General features: G+C 37.5%; 1 protein-coding gene across 1 annotated transcript in view; it reads right to left on the reverse strand.

The window, feature by feature from the left end:
* Positions 1-22,179, reverse strand: part of LOC111140058 (WD repeat domain 72) — a 206,877-nt gene that overhangs the window by 136,397 nt on the left and 48,301 nt on the right. Inside the window, exon 13 of the mRNA XM_022492443.1 lies at positions 14,890-15,092. Within this exon, the coding sequence (XP_022348151.1) occupies positions 14,890-15,092 (203 nt within the window). The remainder of the gene's footprint in view (positions 1-14,889; positions 15,093-22,179) is intronic.

A 22,179-nucleotide genomic window follows, 5' to 3' on the forward strand; every position in this document is an offset into this window, starting at 1 on the left:
TATGAAAGACTGTATGGATCACAAAGCAAAAAACATTTACTATCTGGTCCTTTACAGACCAAGTTTGCCAAGCCCTGGCCTGTCCTAAATTAACAGGAATTTTAAATATATACAAAAATATTTTTTAAAGACAATATCCAATATCACAATATGAGTATAAAGTGTGTGATTTAAGGTGTTAAATATCCTTGATTCAGTTAGTTATATTTTAACAGAGGATTCTAAAGCTTGTACTGATTGTTATTATGTCACCTATGTGATTTTCCACGCCATTTATAAGTTGTTCTTAGAAGTCCAAGGCCAGTTTCGGAGACTTCTTTTTATTTTCCTGCAGGAAAGACATGGTCGTTTTCCACCATTCCTACTATATATTCTGTCTCCGGTCCTGTCAATCTCTCATCAGTCTCCTATTCACCACCCCTCTTTATATTCCGGGGTTTGGATCTGCTGTTGCCCACAGATAAATCTCATCTGTCAAGATTTTGACCTAATGTCCCTTCTGTATCCTGTGGCCAGCCTTGGCCTCACCACCTGCAGGGGGCTCCAGGAGCACTTTGGGATACAGGTCTACAAAACACACGTATTGTATCATGGCTTTTTCCAATTCAATGTTCAAAAACCCAACACTCATCAGTAATTTCCTTGTCTTGCTGCACCCATACAATACTTTCCTCTTTTTACCCCCCAGGCCCTCAGTCCAATTTTCCACATAGCAACCAAAGTGATCTTTTCAAAACGGAAATCAGACGCGTCATGACAACCAGGACTTGGCTGAAATTCCCCTTATCAAGAAAAGTGTCTGGCGCATGGTAAGTGTTCAGTGAATATTACTGAATAAATATTTTCTTCTGTACTCCATGCCACAACACTTAACATAACATACAGACATAGCAGTTCCTTGTTTTTAAGGAACTTGAGGCCTACTTGACAAGGTAAGAAAAACGAATACTTGAAAAGTAACTAGGTAATCCACAGTTAATTACAAGTGTTTAACTAGCAGGTGTGTGTTAAACAGTGCCTGCAGATGCTGCGGGGAGGACTGAACTAGGTGGAGAGAGGAACATAAGTTAAGCAGAGTCAGAGTCAGACTCTCGGGGAGCAGAGTCAGCAAGGCAGCCATGTGGAGGAGCGCTGGTTTGTCCGAAATGACTGAGATGCTTCCTCCCTGGAGGCAAGGAGATGGGAAAGAAGAGCAAATCCCAGGAGGTTTGGTATCTCCCGGAACCGGAACCGTTCAGGCAGCACGCTACCCAACGCTCCCCCGCGAAAGAGTTAACTAAAAGCATTGACTGTGAGAACACATCACGAGCGGAATCAGCCCTCCTCACCAGCCTCTCATCAGAGTTCAGCAATTTGCAAGTGATCTACGGAAGGAGGAAGGCAAGTGTGCCACTTGAGGGTTGCAGGGTTGTGCCAGAGACTCTGCATTGGGAAATGAAACATAAATCAGGCCTTTTCATATTTATTACACTTACATTTCTAAAAGTTATTACAAACCTGTTGATTAGATTGTTGCTGGCTTCAGGGGTTTTGTATTGAGGGGAGGGCTAAGTAAAGTAATTATTTGAAGGAAGCAGAGGGCCTATGATATACACTATAATCCTCAGGCTATTTTTGAGTGCTTATTTTAGATAACTTTGTTACTAGAAAAAAGAGCCTGAGATTTAAGGGCAAGTGAACGGGGCAATAATATAAACTTTGCTGGTGCAAGAAACCATCTCACCACACTGCCTTTTCATCTTTCTGAATCTATAACAGCTCACCAGTGTGCCCATTGTTCCCACAGTGAATCATTCCTCCCAGTGTGCTAAACATCCTACATTTCATCACCAGTGTTTAATAAATTTTTTCTTATAAACTTCTGAATTGATTTGGACTGGTCTAAATATCAATATGCCTTATAAACTTTTGAATTGATTGGGACTGGTGTTTAAATATCGGTGGGGTAGCAGTTGTGTTCAACAGCTTCTTTTCTTTGCTGTTATTGACTTTTTTTTTTTTGCTAGGTCATCCATCTGTAAGATCAAGTCACACGTAAACCCAATTTGGACTTAAAGCAATTGTCTAGCAAAATAAATACATATTTTATTTCTAGAAGTCATTTATTTATTTCTCTATAACTCAGGAAAGGCTGTATCCTCCACCTTCTTACCATCTATTTTTCATGTTTATACCTTCTCGGCTTTCAGTCCAGGTGTTTATTCAACAAATATTTCTGAATGTCTGCCTTGTGTCAGACATGTATTAGGTGATGAGGATACTGTGATAAACTAGCAGAACAGGTCACTGCCCTCTTTGAGCTTATACTGTCGTGGAGAGTGGAGATGATAAAAAATGAAATAAAAAGGATGCTGAGAAAGAGAATAATGGAACGTGGCCTGCTACTTTCCTTAAGGGAAGTGACATTGAAGCTTAGACTTCAAGGTGAAAAACCTGAGAGAAAAGATTCTGGCAAAAGACTAGCAGTTGGGGAAATAGGAGTTTTTAAAATAAGGCTAAGTAGCTGGAAATTAAATATTGGTGTTATGGTCCCAAATTACAGTTGACATTCTTCTATATCTTTTTCACATATGCTTCATAATTTTGGATTTTATTCTGAGGATGAATACAACTCAGATTAATATTACTTGAATGTCCATTTCCAAGGCTCTTTTCTTCCCATTGAGGTCATGCCGGTGGGAGCTGAAAAGACTAATTCATAAACCATGTTGCAGGTTCAACAGATTGGAACGTCATATAGCTGAAGAATACGTATAATCATTATAGGACATTTATACTATCTCCGAGATAGGTGTCAAAATCAAATTTAAAACTCAGAATGTATTTTTGCTAAGAAAAGAAACTGTATAGTTCCCAGCTTAAGAGAGACAATAAAAATTACATAATAATACTGATTAGCAGTTTGAATTTTATGAATATTTTGAAATATTAAAGGAGATACTCTGTAGGTTTCAATTATGCATCAAGGTATCTAGAACTTGGAAACAAACAAGCAAAAGTTACCAGAGGATAGGAAAAACTCCAATTTAAATTCTTTCCCAAGTATCAATTAAGAACCACCAACTATACCTGCTCTAATTGTGAAATGAGGAGACTTTTCATTAGAGTATGGTGTTGAATGTTTACTCTGAAAAAAATTCAGCATATCCTGCAAATAGAAATTAAAAGTAACCACATTAAATGATTTATCAAAAAGATATCAGGAAACTGCAAGAGAGGGCTGTAAAAGTGTAAGGGGACATAATATTTGATTTATACATAACAAAGTATTGAGTATCTTGTAAATTATATTGTTTGGTTCTGTTTTATTTCATGATCTGTCTATGAAGTAAGCACCACTTACAATGCTTTCTTTGCAAAAAAATAAAATAAGGACAAAAAATCCTCAGGTTTAATCCATTTGTAAAAGATAAACAGATTTTGATAATTATTTCCTGTTATGAAACTGAACTCTGATAAACAAATAATGTTTTAAAATTCAAGAGTTTAGTCTGAGAATCAATGGACATAGAGTATTAGGTTAAGGCAAAACAAAACCAAAATATCAAGCTGTGATCCCATAACTGGGCCAGAAGAACAGTAAAGCAAACCATCATCTGGGGCATTGCTGGTTCTCCCAAAACTTATTTCTGGTGCAACTCATTGAATCTGCTATATCTGATCCCAATTTTTCCCTTGAGTAACACAGAGAGTTGATCACTTAATTTAGATGTTTATTTCATAGCAGGAATTTATTATGATTAATAGAATTATCATAAAAAGGAAAATAAATTTTTGAATGAAGTATACTCAAAACTGATCTCTTTCTACTACTGTCAACCTAATTCTATGCATCCTTGATAATGCCAGAAATTTCATACCTAAGATAAAAAATATATTCTAAAGATTGGTTAAGCTGGTTGCTAACATAACTGAATATCAAGAGAAAAAAGGAAAAATATGCTTAAGAGACCTTAAAGATAAACAATTTATTATCTATAAACTTGACTTTAATTATAAATGACAAAGTTGAAGAAAAGATAGGTTCTTGGTAATTTAAGATGTTAGACTGCTGATCATATGATAAAGTTCTAGAATTTTGTGAGAGTTCCAGATTTAGGTAACTTCTTAGGTTTGGAGAGCCATACCCACTGTCAAATTATTTTCTTGGTTAAGCCTCATCATGACCATGTAGGAAGACAGGACCCACGTTACACCTTCCATACTCCACCATATGATGATCGATGCTATGCTACGGTTTTGGCAAAACAGGGTTAGACTTAAGAGACTAAAGAGACAGATCCTCCTAAGGAATAGACAGGATAAGAGGTCCCAAGAGTCTTGATTCAAATTTCAGATTAGAACTAGGACAGCTAATCAGGGCACTTAGCAGAGTTAAATGTTCCAGAAGCAGAAGAAGGTAATAGTTCTAAAACAGCAGCCACCCTGAGTTAGAACAACTTCCCATCTGTAGGCAGCATTGTACAAATGCCCCCCCAAGATTCTCAGCCCCTTGTTAAATGTACCTTCTTCCAGTTATTCAACCAAACACAAATCTAGGTACTGTGCCAATGTAATTAAGGTTTCAAATCAGTTAACTTTAAAATGGGCAGAGTATCTGAGTCATCCTGATTTATTCACATAGATTTCTAAAAGCAGAGAGTTTCAAAATAGTCGTTGGCACAGGAAGAAGTCAGAGATTCAAAGTATACGGGAACTTGATACAAAACAATTTCTCTGATGCTGGCTTCAAAATTAAGAGGGCAATTTGGCAAGGTATGAGTGGTCCAGGGTTGAGAGCCAGCAAGAAAACAAGGACCCCAGTCCTACAACCACAGGTAACTGAACTCTGCCAATAACCTGAATAAGCTTGGCAAAGGGCCCCCAACCTCATATGACACAGCAACCTCAGGCTACCTAGATTTCAGCCATGGGAGACCCTGCACAGAGAATCCAACCAGGCCATGCCAGACTCTTGGCACATGAGAAGTTGTTCTATAATAGATGTGTATGGCCCTAAGCCTCTACTATCATAATAATTTGTTACATAGCAATAAAAAATTAAAACATCATCATTTTGAAGGGTTCGGGCAGATAAAGCCAGAGTGGCCCTCCAGGAGAGTGGAGATCGAGATTTCTGGTTCCTGGAAAGGCAACCTGGAAGAAAGTGGTACACTAAGCAGCATTGATTAAAGAAAAGAAAAATCAGAGATCCAAAGAAAAATTAAATCCTATCAGCTAAATTAAATCCAATCACAGCAAATCAGGGAATTCTGGAATTCTAGGACTAGAAGATCAACTCCAAACTGGCTTTTAGTCTACTGGATCCCCTGCTCATTTAGCCATGAATGCTTATTGAAGGAAACGGGTGGGCAAGTGAAGACAGGACAACATGGGAGCCCAGGAGCGAGCGGAATTCGGCAGGTCAGAGCCTGACTGCAGGCTCCATCCGTCAGTGCGTCAGTGCGTCAGTGCGTGCAGCTACACTGGGACTGAGAGGGGAGAGACAGGAACCAATAGGCCCAGTACTGAATCGAAACCTAATTTACTGTATGATTCAATCAAGACTAAGCTCTTAAATCCCCCTCGTAAAAAAAAGGAGAGGAGAAAACAGGTAACCTGATCATTTTCAGTTTTAATGTGCCACAGTGCCAAAAGTGGAAATAAAGGCTCTGGTGACCTCGTGCTCCCTTATGATGACTCTTTATGCATCTAGATTAAAATTTTACTTCAAGTTGCAAAATGGAAAACAAAACATTTGCTACCAGAGAGTAAACAGAAAAAAACAACTTCTCTGTAATGACCAGAGAGCTCTCGTGCAAGCAGAAAGAAAGTAATAAAGGTGAGTATGACTCTGTATTTTGTGAGCTTTCATATCAGCTTTCTAGACACCATCAGGTCTCAGACAACATGTGAAGACCAGAAGAAAATCCCCAAACCTAAAATTTTCATTCCTATGTGAATTTGCATGGAGTTAAGTATGTGCATAAGAAGTGCCTGCCGTTCACAGCAGTTTCTTATGACTCTTTTTTGTATCTGGTGGAATGATCGTACTTGGACCCAAAGCTTATGCAGGATATTTTAATTTAGGAACAAAACATCTGTTTCCAGAGTAATACGAGCCTCACTGTATATAGAGAATTGCAAATAATGTCACTTATGTCATTATTTGCGTTTAATGTCATGAATGCCATTTGGGGATGCAGAGAACTAGTTGTGCCTCCTGGATGTCACTATTAAAATGCAATTCAGAAAAACAGATGGGGATATTAGCTGGATATATTCTTCAATAAGTTCATGCTCTTTTAGTTCCAATGAATAAAGCTAAAGTCTTAATACATTTTGTTTTTACCAACATAGGGGAAACATTCCATGAGGATAAATGCTTTCTTTTCTGAGAATTGCTTCCTGTTACACTTTTGCATTTGCAGCTCTCTTAGGACCAGTTTCAACATAAGTCATTGGTACAGAAGTAGTGTGTCTGTTGGGATTCCTTTAAATGGGTCCAGATGGTACTCTCAGTCAATAAGTGATATTACCAGCTTTCAAGAAGAAAGATATTATTCTCCTTCTTTTCTTTCCTGTTACAAGCCACTAACCCTTTTAGTTAACTCAACATCTGAATTTCTAGAAACATCATTTTTTACACCTGAAAATATCATCCACTGTGGTAGTCATAAACAATAGGATATAAACACAAGATACTCCTGATGCAGGATGATACCTTGGTCATTGAGGAAGCTCCAAGGTTCTACAAAAAGGTAACATTTACCATTGCTTTGTCATCAGAACTAGCAAACTGTTTAACAACAGAACACCCAAATCCACTGAAGTGAATTTGCATTCTAGCACATATAGACCTCTTTTAGTAGGCTGAAGGCCTTTGAGTCCTACAAGAAGCAGGCTCTTAACAAATTTGGGAAATCACAGGTTTTTAAAAATCAAAAGCAATTTACAACTGAGAAGAATATAAGAAAGGAAAGAAGAAACGAGGGAGGAAAAAGTCCCTAAACAGTCTTGGGCAGTAATATCTATGCTATGGACAAGATTACAGAATTCAGAGTTTCTACAATATCTATGAAATTATTGATGTAAATGGAGGCTATAATAAATTATGCCACATTCCCTAGGTTAAACTAAAAAGTAAAATGCCTGGTATGTTTAACTTTTATTCAGGTTTCTATGCTAGCATATCCACCCTACAAGTGAACTAATGATGATAACCACACTATTTAATCAAAAAGAATCATGATCTTAGATTTCGGTGTTTCTTACAGGGTTGATGAAAACTTGAGGGAGGGGACGGAAAGAAACTGAGCTAAATCTATGAAAAAGTCTAGCACGAAAGAGATAATATAAACATTTATTCACTGAAAGGGTTTACTTTAGAATTAACAAAAGAAATAACCTGTTTTGGAACCAGGCAACACCAATGCAGAGCAAACCCTTTCTCTAGAAATCACGTCTATCAGCAATTATAAAAACAATAACGCTGACTTTGAATCAACCTTAAAGGTCTTTGTATACAATTATATTATCAGCTTTATGAATTTTCAGTTGCTACCTCAGCCACAAATTCAATAAATGCAGAGTTGGTCAGTAATAGGAAGATGGCTATTTTAATAGCCTTACTGAAAAAGGCATTTGAGAAAGTAGGCGTTATACCAGCATTTTTTCCTGTTAAAAATTGACAGCTCTTTCAAGTCCTGCTCAGCACACCTTCGATGAAGACTTACGACAGACTTACGACATCACAGGTAAACAAAAATAAAAATTAAAATCATATTCAGACAAAACCAGAAATGATTTAAGTAAGTAATATCTGGAATCCTAGGAAATCAACAGTCAGCTAAATGGTTTTTAAACCTAGAAAATTTTTCTTTGATGCAATATTAGCATTCAAAGTAAACTCCTGAAACATTTTTTTTCCTCATCTTGAGTTTATAATTTCACTTCCTCTTCTGTAATCTTAAACGTAACAGCCAGCAACAGCACAGAGACCTAAAGCAAAATAGCCTGCGTGTATAGTTACCGATATTAAGCGATTCAGTACATTTTACCACCAGCCAGGTATCATAGCAACCTTGGATTGCTGAAAACTGCTAGAAAACTCTTCAAAACCAGCCAGACTCTGCTTTAGGGAAATCTTTGACAGCACTAGGGACATTACTGGCTGTCAGCGTCTGTGGGTGTTGCTATGGGCACATTCACAAAGAACCCCGCCATCTACACAAAAAGGTATACACGCAGAGAAGGTGGGAGGGACACAGATAAATTGATAAGAAAAAACAAAAAGAAGAAACAATCGCGCTGGCAATATACAAAAGGCAGACCATTTGGGGACTACGTTTTACACTAATTCCCTTCCAAATGAAGCTAGGGAATCCAAATTCAACGTAACTGTAATTGTGACTAAACATGAACCAGGGGGTGGAGATAATATCCTGAAACTCTGCACTCATACCATTTATCGCAAGTCTTAATTTAAAACTCGAAGTGAATTGCATTTAAAATAATATTTAAACTTCCACTTATAAACCCTTGATAGTCGTTTATAAATCTACGGAAGAGAAAAGAACAGGTTACCATGAACAAGAACCCAATATTGATTTTTCGGCAGTGCAGTAAGGCATCTCCATTCTATCTGGCTGCTGTCAAAGCCACTCTTTAACAGCTGGAGTCAAATTGCACTATTTACAGCAAGAGCCCTTGTCAAGTGGACCATAAGTATCCTAACAATACACTATTCAAATGGCACTTTGCCACACAAATTGCTGACTTGATGAATAACCTATGTCAATGACTAAGGCCAATATAAAAGTTTCATTTTTATGAGAGGCTTTACATTCACACATTAAGTAAGCTTTCTTTGAAGAACTATTAGGCTATATATTTCAGGCCTTTGGAAGCTGAAAATAATTAAAATCTGTTTAAATACATCAAGGGAACTTGACAACATTAATATGGATCTGGTGTTAACTACATTTGTCACACGAGTCAGAACAGTGCCCTTCTGTTCCTGGCACTCCCCACCGACACGTGCAGCACAATGCGGGACTTCAACCGGCCACGCACCATGACATATGAGCATTCTCCTTTTGTGCCTCGAATTTACATGGCCAACGAGTGTTTAGATACAAGCAGTGCTTTGAAGTCCTGTGAGGAAATTCATGGTTGCTTCTGTGTGCAGAGGGACAGCTGGAGTCATTTAACGGTGTGTTTCGTACTTTCCACAGTGACTCTGAGACCTCCTGAATTAGTTTTGAAAGAAAGCTGTGAGGTGCTTTTCATGCTTTTCCTCAACACTGAGGTGACTGCATCACAAAGTTTAAATTTATGCCACAAAGTGAGAAAGGGACATTCTTCATAAAGGAGCCATCAAAAAAGGCATTAATTAAGTATTATGGAGATGTTTAACTATTATATGTCATAGGAGTGGTTACATATACTCTGTTGAAAAGTTGTATCACTTTGCATGCTCAAAAAAGCAAATTGGCTTGCATATTTCTCTGTTATCCTACATTTCTCTATCTTATTAGGAAGAGAGCTGTAATTTAGGAACTCAGGTTTTAAGCTGAGATTCACTAGATCAAAATACTCAGAACAAAAATCTTAATCCAACGTATACAGAGAGAAATACTTATATTTCAGTGAGGTGCTTGGGTGTCTAATAACAAAGATCTATTTTCTTTTAAAATTACACAAAACTGAGGCAAAATATTTTGTACATCAGAAAAAATAGCTATATGCTCTTCATTACATTTAAAAAATATACTAAAAATTAACTACTCATCAAGAAGGTGAAAATTATTCTTTATTAAGGATTTATCCCTACATAATGCAATTAATTGTTTCCAAATAATGTTATTAGTTCTTTTCTACAGTGATTAAATTTTGGTAATAAAATATAAATAACTCGGACTGAGTTAAGGTACAAAATGTAATGTTGTCACATGAATTGTTATTTCATATTTATACATATAAATTTACAGGTGACATTTTAAAGCATTATCATTTCGAAACTACTCTAATTCTATTTTGGTTATGTTTTTGTGTCATGAAATATGAAAGAACTAACATTTCATTTTGATAAAGTAATTAGTAGTGGGGTCCAATTTTTTACTGGTGGCCTACTAGTGCACCATCTGTGTTTTACAAGAGGTAGCAGGAATAAAGCCCTAATAAAATTTTTCAGCAAATGTTACCAGATAGACATCACTCACGGTGAAGTGAAGGTTAAAAAAATACATATTTCTAGAAAACTCACTGGAATATAGATAAATGTAAATGAATTCTTTATAATCAATTTTATATGTTTGGAAAAAGATGTATGTATAAGTACGTTATTTAAAGGAAATGCCATTAAAAAATCTTGCTTGGACTGGGAGCTATCATGTGTACATTTATTTTCATCAAAAGGAAGATTTCCAAACACATATGCATTTCATGATTTCTGTCAGGGAACAGACTTGATACAAGGTCTTTGGGATTGCATTCCACATAGTGCAGAAGAAGTTGGAGTATGTTGTTTTACTAAAAATTCCGATATCTAGGGAGAGAAGAGGTGCTGGCTCTTTTGCCAGGTCCTCCTAGTGCCTTATGATCTTGAAGTCTAGAGAGGACTCTTTAGATCAGAAATCCACAAACAATAGCCAGTGAACATCAATTCTGGTCCACTGCCTGTGTTTTTAAATAAAGTTTTATTGGAGCACAACATTTGTTTGCTTAAGAATTGTTTATGGGAACTCCTGTGCTCCAACAGCAGAGGTGAATAGTTACAATAGTGAAAATCTGGCACTTAAAGCATAAAATGTTTCTCATTGAATTCCTTACAAAAAAAGTTTGCTTATCTCTGGCTGAGTTCAACTTTGTCCAATACAAATAAAATGCAAACCACATAGAAATTTTAAACTGCCTAGTAGCCATAATAATAATAAAAAAAAACATAAAAAGAAGCAGGTAATGTTCATTTTAAAGACATATTTTATTTAAACCTATATGTAAAAAGATCATTTTAACATGTGGTGATAGCCACATTTCAAGTATTCAATAGCCATATATAAACAGCGTCTACTATATTAACAGAGCAGCACTAAACAATCAACCTGTACGGGGGAGGGGCTGTTGGGGCCCCACCCGATAGAAAAAGAGAGGGCCTTTACAGGACGCTACCATTGGTCTAAATTGTGACAGTTAAAATAATTCTGCTTATTACTCATTTATAGACAAGAAATGCAGAAAAAGGAAAAAAAAAAAGAGTTTAAAACCAAGCAACCAACCAACAGACAAAACAGGACTTTTCTCCTTAAAATAAGTTGCAGCTACAAAGATTTCTGCCATGTAGAGGTGATTTTAGTAAGGTTGTTTATTTCCTACTTTGAAGCTAAATTCCTCCCACTGCAATTTAAACAGTTTCTAACTTGTTTTATCCTCAGCAGAATCTGAGAAAAGCAGTTCCCCATCACTAATATGATATCGTATTCCTTTAAATCCTTTAAGACTCTGGCCGTCTCCTACTCCAAAGATTTTTCTTTGTCTAGCTGCACAAATTCAACAACTCTAGCATTTCAAATTGGGCCCATTTTGAAAGTGTCGTATTGTATTTGCAGTTCTCTGTAAAATCTGTTCCCAAAGCTATATGCACTCTTCAAATGCAAGAAGAAAACTTGAAGATAGCATTCAAATAAATTCCGAATATTTTGAAACACAAGTGGCTCACCACACAGATCTAACATGCTTTTGTTCCGTTTAAACAATCCGTTTAAACAATTCACTCTACCCTTTGAAAGTATTTCACTACATGTCACTAAATTCCACATAAAAAAGTTCTGAGACACAAAGTAACTTTAGATATTTCTACATTTCATAGGGTTACTGTCCTTCATTTTCCTATCTCTAAAATGAGTGTGATTCAAATCCTCTTCTTTAAAACTTTTTTTTTTTTTTTTTTTCCTTACAAAAACCCATGAAGTGGGTGCCTGTGTGACTCAGTTGGTTAAGCGACTGCCTTCAGCTCAGGTCATGATCCTGGAGTCCCAGTATTGAGTCCCACATCGGGCTCCCTGCTGGGCAGGGAGTCTGCTTCTCCCGCTGACCTCTCTCTTCTCATGCTCTCTCGCTCTCATTCTCTCTCTCTTTCAAATAAATAAAATCTTTAAAAACAAAAACAAAAACCTATGAAGCATCTTTTTATATTAACAATAAGGAGAATGGAGAATTTCCAAGCATCTTGAAATTTCATGCATATTAAATTTGTAAATAAAAGATTAAGATAAAACAATCTCAAGAGCTTAAATCAAAGAGGATGAAAGGAAGATATGTAGCACATAACTGGAGAAGAGAGAACTTAGGGGAGCACAGATTAAAAATAGCTCTAATTAGCAGTAAGTTCAATAATAATAGAAGTATCGTGTCTAGAACAAACGAGGTGATAGTCCTGTTTACTGTTTGATTAAACTCGCTAGCTCTGAAGAGAGCGAAGGTTAGAAATCAGAGTCATCTAAGGCAAAGGGCACTAGCAAGGAAATAAAGCTGGAATAAGCCTAAGAGTAGGAAAACAAGACCCCGGCATTTTATTGCTTCCTGGAGTCAAGAAAGAAACAAAATTACATAAAGAAAATGAAATCTATATATACTATTACCACTACCTAAAGGGTAGCTCTGAGGTCCTCCAAGAAACTGAAAGAAATAGTAATCAGTTTACCTTCTGGGAATTAAAGTAGTAAAATAGGCATTTGATGAATGAGATTTGCTCCTGCAGACCCTAGGCATCTGACATGCACGAGTCAAGACACATCTCCAAGTTCTCGTCTGCTATTCTAGCATATAATTCCCACTATAAGAAGCACACTTGATTATGCACAGAGAACCGCAAAGCCACATTAAGGTGGGAGTGCGTGGTAGTCATCTGGGCTCACTCACCAGGCTTTATTTCCCTCAATCTTATAACACATATGATTTGATTTCCCACCTGTGGAGTCTAAGATCTTATGACTGTCATTTTTGGTTGTGAATGTTCAAGTTTCATCATACTGATATAATTTTCCTTTATAAAATAGGACCTATTTCAAGAACGTGAAAAGCAGTTTGCGGAATCTAAAACCAATTGGACTAAATGAGAAAGGAAAAACAACAAACAGTAACAACAAGCTGTAGCCCAATGACCAGTTTTAACATCTGAAGGAGAGTATGAACAAAAGTGAGTGGCTCAAATGTAGTCTTAAAAAATAAAGATTCAAAATTTAGGGATTTGTCAAAGTAGATCAGCCTTGACCAAGAAATGCAGTACCTTGCATTGGGCTCTCAGAGCTCAGGGAATGAGCAGCCCCTGCCCCGACTCCCTCTGTGAAAACTTCACCTCTCTCATCTCCCCCTCCCCTGCATCCAACCTCCCCCACCCGCCCCTGACCTGTGGCTTTACTAGAACGACAATGTGTTGAGTGATGAACAAAATTTCAGTTACATCTGTCATCGTAAACTAGAGCATTGTCATTCTGGCATGTTAATCTAGGTATAATGCTCTAGTCAAACTAGATAATATCTAGTCAAACTAGAGCATTATACCTGCATTTCCTGGGTGTTTGGTTAGTGTGGACCAGTTCTCAAAAGTTTGATGAAGCTTGGCCTCACTGATGTAATCTCAATCAAGTATTTAAAGCCCAAAAGCTGAAGATTGCAAACTGGTGCCCCTACCCCCAACCTGCAGTTTTTTGGTTTTTTTTTTTAAATTTATTAAGTAGGCTCCATATCCAATGTGAAGCTTGAACTCATGACCCCGAGATCAAGAGTCACATGCTCTACTCACTGAGCCAGTCAGGTGCCCCACAACCCCTTTTTATTTTCCCACCCTGAAACTCTGAGGCACAGCTTGAACAGCTCATGAAGCTTTCTTCAAGATGACATATCCTTTTGCCTCAAACCATATACATGCACATGAGATAATTATTTAAAGTCCTTATTGATGGTATTTTAAGTCTTTATACTACCATTAAAATAATGGAAAATGTTACCACATTAATGAAATTTTGATTTAGAAATCCCACTTTTGGAAATAGAGCCCATTAAATAATACTGAATATGGAAAAAAAGCCTTTAAGGTTCATAGATATGTCATTCATGAAAGTGAAACATTAAAAAAAAAATCCCTATATTAAGCCTTAGGAGAATAATTTAATCAGAAATAGTATATGCAAAGGTAGAGTGTGATGTAGTCATTAAAAAGTCATAGCATTGTGAAAGTAAGTTTACATAGAAAATACTCCATTAGATATATACATATAAATGGCAGTTACAACAACATGATGAGGGGATAACTTAGAAATATAGATGACAAAATGATAGAAGAGTCCCTTAAAGAAATCAGATTAAATTACCATATTATTTTACAACCGAAAGTAGGAAAGCTTATCTAAATCTCTGTGAAGGTGGTTGACTTGGTTTATGAAACTAAATGCAATCTCCATCACTGTGTATTAAATAAGGCTTGGAATCCTAAAGACCTGTCCATACCATGATCCAGTTTTTGTGATACCTTTTTGGTTTATCTGTAATAAGCATTTTAAAGAAGAGGTCATATATACTCAACTGAAAAACAAAGATGGATTCAGAATACAGAGTATATCCACTCCCCCAAATGAAAACCATCTAGAACTCAAGAGTTAATATAAGATTGACTCAATTACGATAGCCAGAACCTATCTTATCAAAAAGAATGCTGTACCAAACCCAAGAATCACTTAAAAAGTTATCCTGATTCACTCAAGATCACTTGGTAGATGTGTCTGGAGATGCAGTCACCTCTCAGTTCTGTTTCTGTGCTGACATTCAATGGCCACGTATCCATGAAGGTGTATCACCTCTTACTCGATGTTGACCATGTTCTCTGGGAGCAGCAACTGGGTTTGAACTTACCTTACATGAAGACTCCACCTGCAGACCAGGGCAAGGTATTGGCCCAAACTGATAGGAGCTGGAGGATCTCTGTTCTACACTTTTGTGTTTATGTGTCTCTGAAGCAAGTGGAAGAACAGATTCAGGCTTTAGAAGCTGTGAATCATCACAACAATTGAGAATAATTCTTGCTCTTTCTCCTGTTTCATGTCTTTCCAAAGTGCCTGGAAAACAAGATTAGAAATTAAAAAAAAAAAATTACACACACTATTTACTCCAAAAGAATGAAAAGAACAAGACACTTTTATCAGAAAAATCACAATTCTTTAAGTGAACATGCCTTCTTACAACTGAAAAAGCAGCCTGGGAGCTTTCTCTAAATTATTCAAATCATCGTCTTACAAAGGCTGACATTATGGGCTTGAAAACCTCATCTTCCTCTTTGTGCTTTTTTATCCACTGAAATCAACAGGGCATTCAATAGTCTTTAACAGTAAAATCTCTTACTTATTATACAGTATGCAAGTGATCAATAACAACCAACTATGGAATATTTTAGTGCTGTCCCCTAGTGTTTCAACTCACAAACAACAGAGAACAGCAGTGCTTTTTGCTAAAAAAGGAGAAGTTTCTGTTGGCAATCTATGTACATAATTTAAGTGGATAGGACAAGTAAGAATACACATACTTTGTATTGCTACCTCCTTTCCCCAAGAGCCCTCACTGCTTCCGGAATGCAAACCACTCTAGAATTTTGTTATTGTTGCAATTATAGCCTCTGATTTTTATTTATGTTATCAGAAGAAGGAAAAAAAAAAAACCCACAAACAATCCTTTGCCCTCTTCTCTGCCATTCCTTCAGTTCCACAATTTCAAGACCCTTGTAAGTTGAATTCCAACTTAAAAGGAACAAGTACAAAATAGAGAAAAAATATCAGGGAACAACTCACAAGGAGTCAATGCTTTTATAAAATATGAGTCCAAACTCTAACTGAAATCTTAATAAATAGGAATTATGACCATTGTCTCTTATGAGCTCATTTACATTATTCATACTATATTAAATATAAAACCTATATCCTACTAAGTAGAGATGCTGAGGAAAATTAACTTGCCATTTAAACTTAATACAGATTTCATATCATATTAATCCTTCCCCATCAATGAGAAAGTAATTGTACGAATTGTTAAGGAGAAAGTTCTTATCAGTAGTGTTTTTTTTTTAAGATTTCATTTATTTATTTGAGAGAGAAAGAGAGAGAGAGAGACAGAGAGAGTGTGCATGAGCAAGGGGAAGGGCAGTAGGGGAGGGAGAGAGAAAGGGAGAGGAACCCAAGCCGACTCTGAGCTGAGCTCGGAAACTGATATCAGAACACTGAGATCACCACCTGAGCCAGAACCAAAAGAGCTGGATGCTCAACTGACTGAGCCACCCAGGTGCCCCTCTTATTAACAGTATTAAGAAAATATAAATTTAAAGGAATTACAGTAATGAAATAAGAAGAATTTTATATTACTGTCTTTAGATAAGTAGATTAAAAGATCAGGACTCTCCAGTTTTTTCTCAATTTTCCTCTTCTCTTCCATATCATTTCTTTACAGCAACTAAACCAGCATTAGTTGGTACTTCAAATTCTAAATCAGCAACAGCTACTATGCTAAAATATTTGGTGGAAGTTTTGTCTCTAATCTCTTAACAATGACATACATATATTTTTCCATTCTAACATTTCTGCATTCATAATTAACACCTTTAGCATATAAACTCACAAACATGTTATTTCTCTAGGCTTATTTTTTTCCCCATCAAGATTGATATATCTTGAAAAAATAAAGCTGGCAGCAGCAAGAAAACCCCTTTTCTCAAGGACGATAATAACAAAAGTTTATCAAACTAAAGATAATAGTTATGACTCCTTTCTGAAAATGACTGCATTCCAGAACTTGTAACTGTGTCCCCTAGCAAACCTCACTGACTTTCTGAGATATCTCTCTTTGAATATGGTATCACCATGGATATTTTCTTCTCATAGGTTTTCTGTGGTTCCTCAAACTGTGATTTTTTAAAAAGATTTTGAGAATTACTGGGAAAAAAATTACTGTACTTTAATACATAAATATGTGTCATACTATACATTGTATATTTGTATATACCTTTACATATACACATATGTTATTCTATACCTAATGTCTTATGCAGACATAACTATTTCTTGCATTTCTCAGTGATGAAAACAGTTTACCCATGAACTTGGGCAGCTGTAATCTACTTTTATTCACGCATAGATAATCAACTTAGCATCTACTATGGGACACTCATTCACAGTACCAGATGCTGGAAATTTATGCTAAACAAGAATGACTCAGTTCTCGGGCGCTTGGGTGGCTCTGTGGGTTAAGCCTCTGCCTTCAGCTCAGGTCATGATCCCAGGGTCCTGGGATCGAGGCCCACATCGGGCTCTCTGCTCAGCGGGGAGCCTGCTTCCCCCTCTCTCTCTGCCTGCTTCACTGCCTGCTTGTGATCTCTGTCTGTCAAATAAATAAAAAAAAAAAAAAAGAATGACTCAGTGCTGTCCCTCTTGAGCTTAACATCTCACGGTTGTGTAGAGGCAAGAAGTGTCTGAAAACTAATCTGCTATAATATATAAAGTAACACAAAGTTATTTGTACTCCAACCTAAAACTCTCCCATTCTAACAGAATGTTGGACATCTGGTTTTGTGAACAAGAATTTCCATCATGATTAGCTGTAAAATATGTGAAAATAATTATTTTGTTTCAAAGAACTGGGTGAAGCACAAATGTGACATTAAGGAATCATTAAAGTGAGTCCATTTAAAGTTATCATAGACAAGTAAATTACATGTTCAAAACAATGAAGTGATTTCATTATGAGTTCAGGACAACAGCTTTTAAAAGGCCTTGGTCAAAACACTAAGAATGGATAAATAGTGAATCCCAGGTATGCCGGTCACAATTCATTGTTGCTTAGTTCCAAACTCACCCTTCATTGCCGGCTCTGTGAAAATAGATCCATGCTCTTTAAATATTTTTCGTTCAATAGATGGTACAATGTTAACTTTTGTGGATCAAAGGTGATTAAAAAAAAAAAGGGGGCCACCTCGGTGGCTCAGTTGGTTAAGCTGACCTTCAGCTCAGGGTATGATCCCAGCCCCCTGTTGGGCTCCTGCTCAGCAGGGAGTGAGTCTGCTTCTCCCTCACCTCCTCCCCCTGCTCTTGCACTCCTACTATCTCTCTCTCTCTCTCTCAAATAAATAAATAAAATCTTAAAAAAAAGAAAACTCTATTAGAAGACTTCCTTCTCAGTTCTGGTGTGTTCTGTTGCAGCAGCGTGGGGGGGCTTCCCCAGCACAACGGTCCTGCAATGTGGGGCAGCTGGCAGCACCCAGCAGGTAGCAGCTGGTATGGGCACACTTTCTGTGTGGTTGTAGGACAGAGACTTCTAGTGAGACATCTCTCTGTGAATGGTTTTCTGTAGCACCTCAGGGAGCATATTTCTGGCAAGTTCTACCACATCACACCACACCACACCACACCACACCACACCACACCACACCACACCACACCACACCATTAGCAGCTTCTCTACCACCCAGTGACCACAGCTAGGAGGCTTCCTGTAAAGTCAGGATCTTAGCCCTGGGGGGTGGTGTGTCTCTTCTTTGGGGAGCGTATCTCAGCTCTACAGGCAGTGGCTGCTCCTTAAATCTGCTATTCCTATATTCTCCAGAGTTATCTTTAGTTCTTACCAACCAGTTCCTCATATCAAATTCTTTGTGATGGTTAATAGTTGTTTATTTTCAATCTTCTGTGGTGAAATGACCTTGTCATTTCTCTCTCCTGATTAGACAGATTGATATACAATGATGAAACACCTCTGACGCAGAATGTTCTTTTAAATATATCCTGAAATTAAGGGATTCATATAACTTCAGGGATATAGTTAAATTGTTAGAAGAGCCTATAGCAAAAACAGTAAGCTAGGAGGGATGGCATGACTCCCAGGAGGTCCAACAAGCAGTGTCTTTGTAACTTTAATAACAGTCTTTGGCAGTAGACAGAATAATCACTGCTTCCTGATATTATAGAAATACTAGAAACTGAGGGTTTACAAACTTGCTTAATTCAACATCCAATTTCAAGAGAATTTTTGCTTTCCAAAATGAACTCCATGATAACTAGATCTTTTTTTTTTCTTTTGCTCTGTGCTACATCAAGAACACAAGCTAACTCACATTTAACTCTTCATTTGAATCCATTTGAACCCGATAAGGAAACATATGTGCGAATTACATATGATTTTATGTGATAATACCATTTCCTCCCTCAAAGTAGATATTATGTGGAAAATCGTGTTGTATAAAAATGCCTTCTATGTAAATATCTTGCTGTTTTCCTATTGCTTTTTCATTGACATGAATTTTAATACAATTGTTCTAATCATAAACTAATTATTATCCCTCTGAAGAGGAATGGAATCAATCCTGAGAAAAGAGAGCTTGGAACCATTAGTGTCCTAACAGAGTGAAGGAAAGATGACACTGGCAAGCATCAGAAGCACTTCACGGATCCCTAACTAACCGCCTATTCCTCAAAAAGCCAGTGCACCGAAATATAAGGAGTAGCAAGATCCTCTGTGCAGAGCCCTAGGCCCATGTTGACGGTATTTCCACTGTATACCCTGCTTTCACCACCAAGTCAATTGCATACCTAATCACATTTTTCCCCCACCAAAACGTTCCCTGTGTTCCCTCTTTGCAACCGTGTCTAGCTATCACCCTCTCTACTTCTCAGGGATGACAGCTTGCAGACATCACTGAATGGTGGCTAGGAGGAGACCTGACACCAGACTGCCCTGTGCATGAACCCTCATTTTACCCTGACCTGTCGTGGGGCTCTGGACAGGTCATTTTACATTTCTGTGCCTCCGTGTCCTCATCTGGGCAATGGTGTTAATAATAACTCTGACCTCACAGGGTTACTCTGTGGATTGCACTGAATAGGCATTTTAAAAGGCTTAGAAGCTTATGGCACTCAGTATGTGCTGTGCTATATGACAGCACCCTTCTGACACATGACAAGTCCTCACTCAGCCCCTTGTGAACAGTTTAACAAACCTCCTTGGCTCTGTGGCTCCGGGGTCTGTCTGACACCCGGGCCTGGGGTCACTGCACATAGGACCAGAGTGGGCCCCTGCCGTCTCCTACCTGAGACTCAAATCTTCTCAATCAGCCTTGACTCTCAGGCTTGTTATAATCACAATCAGCAGGATTATATATTTGACTTATTTTTTAATCCTCTTTAGTAAACCAGGCTGAAGTCTGGCATAAATTAAAGGCTAGATAACTACTTCTTAATGGATTATATGACATCAGCAACCTGGCTAATGATTTTTTTTTTTTTATTGGGGCTACACTTGGGATTAAATCCAAACTCCTTGACCTACAAGTCCTATTCTTGCCTCTGCTTCCTCCCATGTCATCCTCTCCTTGCTCACAAATCAGATTTAAAAAAAAATATATCCTTGAAATAAACACATCCTTTCCTGTTAGCTCTGTCTCACTCTTTAAGTATTAGCTTAATATCTCACCTCCTCAGAGAGGACTTTCTAAAGCAAAATCTTATCCTCTCTTGAATTATTTTCTACCTTAACTTCTTTCCTTAATTTTATAGTACTTAACACATTTGTAATCGGTATATTTGATTTGCTTGCTTAAATTCTAGGGCTGCCTCCCTTCCAGATGCTTTTTTTTTTTTAATTGTAAGTATGTATTCTATGAGCTTGGAACAAAGCAGGGCTAAATACTTACTTGTTCACTGAATGAACAAATTAAATGTTACCTTTTTCCCTGTAGCAGTGGAGGGAGAAGTCTATGAAGGCATCAGAGCATACCAGGGTCTCAGTGTGACAGGAGTTAACACCAAAGTATACTCATTACAAACTTCAACCTCCGAGCCAGCAGGCTGCCCACACTGGGAATGGTACATTCACATGACAGGTGCCTGTCCTACCTCACCACTATGCTGCTGGGTCGTCCTGATGCCCCAAGAATTTGGAACTGGAAACAGCAAATCAGTCTCTGAATAAAATATATTGACTTCTGGAGTAGTCATTTCTTGCTCCAAGAACTAGGGAGCAGGATATGCTAGTCTACAGAGAAGAAAGAAAAAGAAAATGCACAGAGACACAGGAAACGCACAAAGAAGGCAGAAGATAGAGACAGAGGAAGGGAGGGAAAGAGACAGACCTTCAACTTTCTAGTTCTGTTTTTAGTCCCTTTCTAAGGACTACTGCTCCTGAAGTCTCTGCAATGCACCACTGAGTCCTTACAATAAATACTTCTTTCTGATAAACCAATTTATCTTTTTTTAATTTTAATTTTTTAGATTTTATTTATTTATTTATTTGAGAGAGAGGAGCAGAAAGAGAGGGGCAAGCAGACTGCACAGTGAGCTCAAAGCCTTAGAGGGACTCGATGTCACGACCCTGAGATCGTGGCCTGAGCCGAAATCAAGAGTCGGATACTTAACCGACTGAGCCACCCAAGGGCCCCTGAAACCACTTTAATTTATCTTCTGTTTCTTAGCTACCCGAAGGGGCTAACAAAGAAGGGACAGAGATGTTTCCATTGTCGAAAAAGCCAAGTTTCAGAACAGCCAAACAGATAGGCAAAGTTAACAATGTAGAGTTCCAGGTAGAGGTAGAAGCGTGGAGACAAAGGCTTAGGCTTTACCAGCAGATGGGTGGGGACTAAATCCCAAGGAAAGAATGCCATCTCCAGGAGAGTTTGGAGTGAAAGCAAGTGTCAAGACACCATCAGCACAAAACCTTTTAGCAATTTCTGCACATAAAGTGGAAAGGGAAGGAAAAGAGAAAGATTCAGAAACTGTTGTAAATCAGTATGTTGCTAAAATATAGCCGTATTTTAAATGCATTTGGATTGTCAATATTTATAGGATATCTACAGCTTTTTGCTTGTTTTGTTTTTAAATAGGGCAAATAATCACTTTGTGATGTGCCTGTTAGGAAATCTAATTTTGAAGTATCAAGTTATCCTAAAGCAAGACATATTACCATGAAGGATGCTGTTTTCAGTTGTGGTAGAAGAGCAAGGCACAGTAAAGAGAACACGCTCAGGTGATCAAGTATGCCTTACAGATACAAGAGACCTGAATGTCTACATAAAGAAAGGAAAGAAGGAGTAGTAATATTCCACACTTTAATTCCCTTCCAAATAGCAAAAACTTGCTGCCTTGATTTTATGTCTCTTGTAATTGGCTCATATTTTTA

The sequence above is a fragment of the Enhydra lutris genome, unplaced genomic scaffold (genome assembly GCF_002288905.1).
Source record: "Enhydra lutris kenyoni isolate GAN:26980312 unplaced genomic scaffold, ASM228890v2 scaffoldscaffold4, whole genome shotgun sequence".
Taxonomy (NCBI): domain Eukaryota; kingdom Metazoa; phylum Chordata; class Mammalia; order Carnivora; family Mustelidae; genus Enhydra; species Enhydra lutris.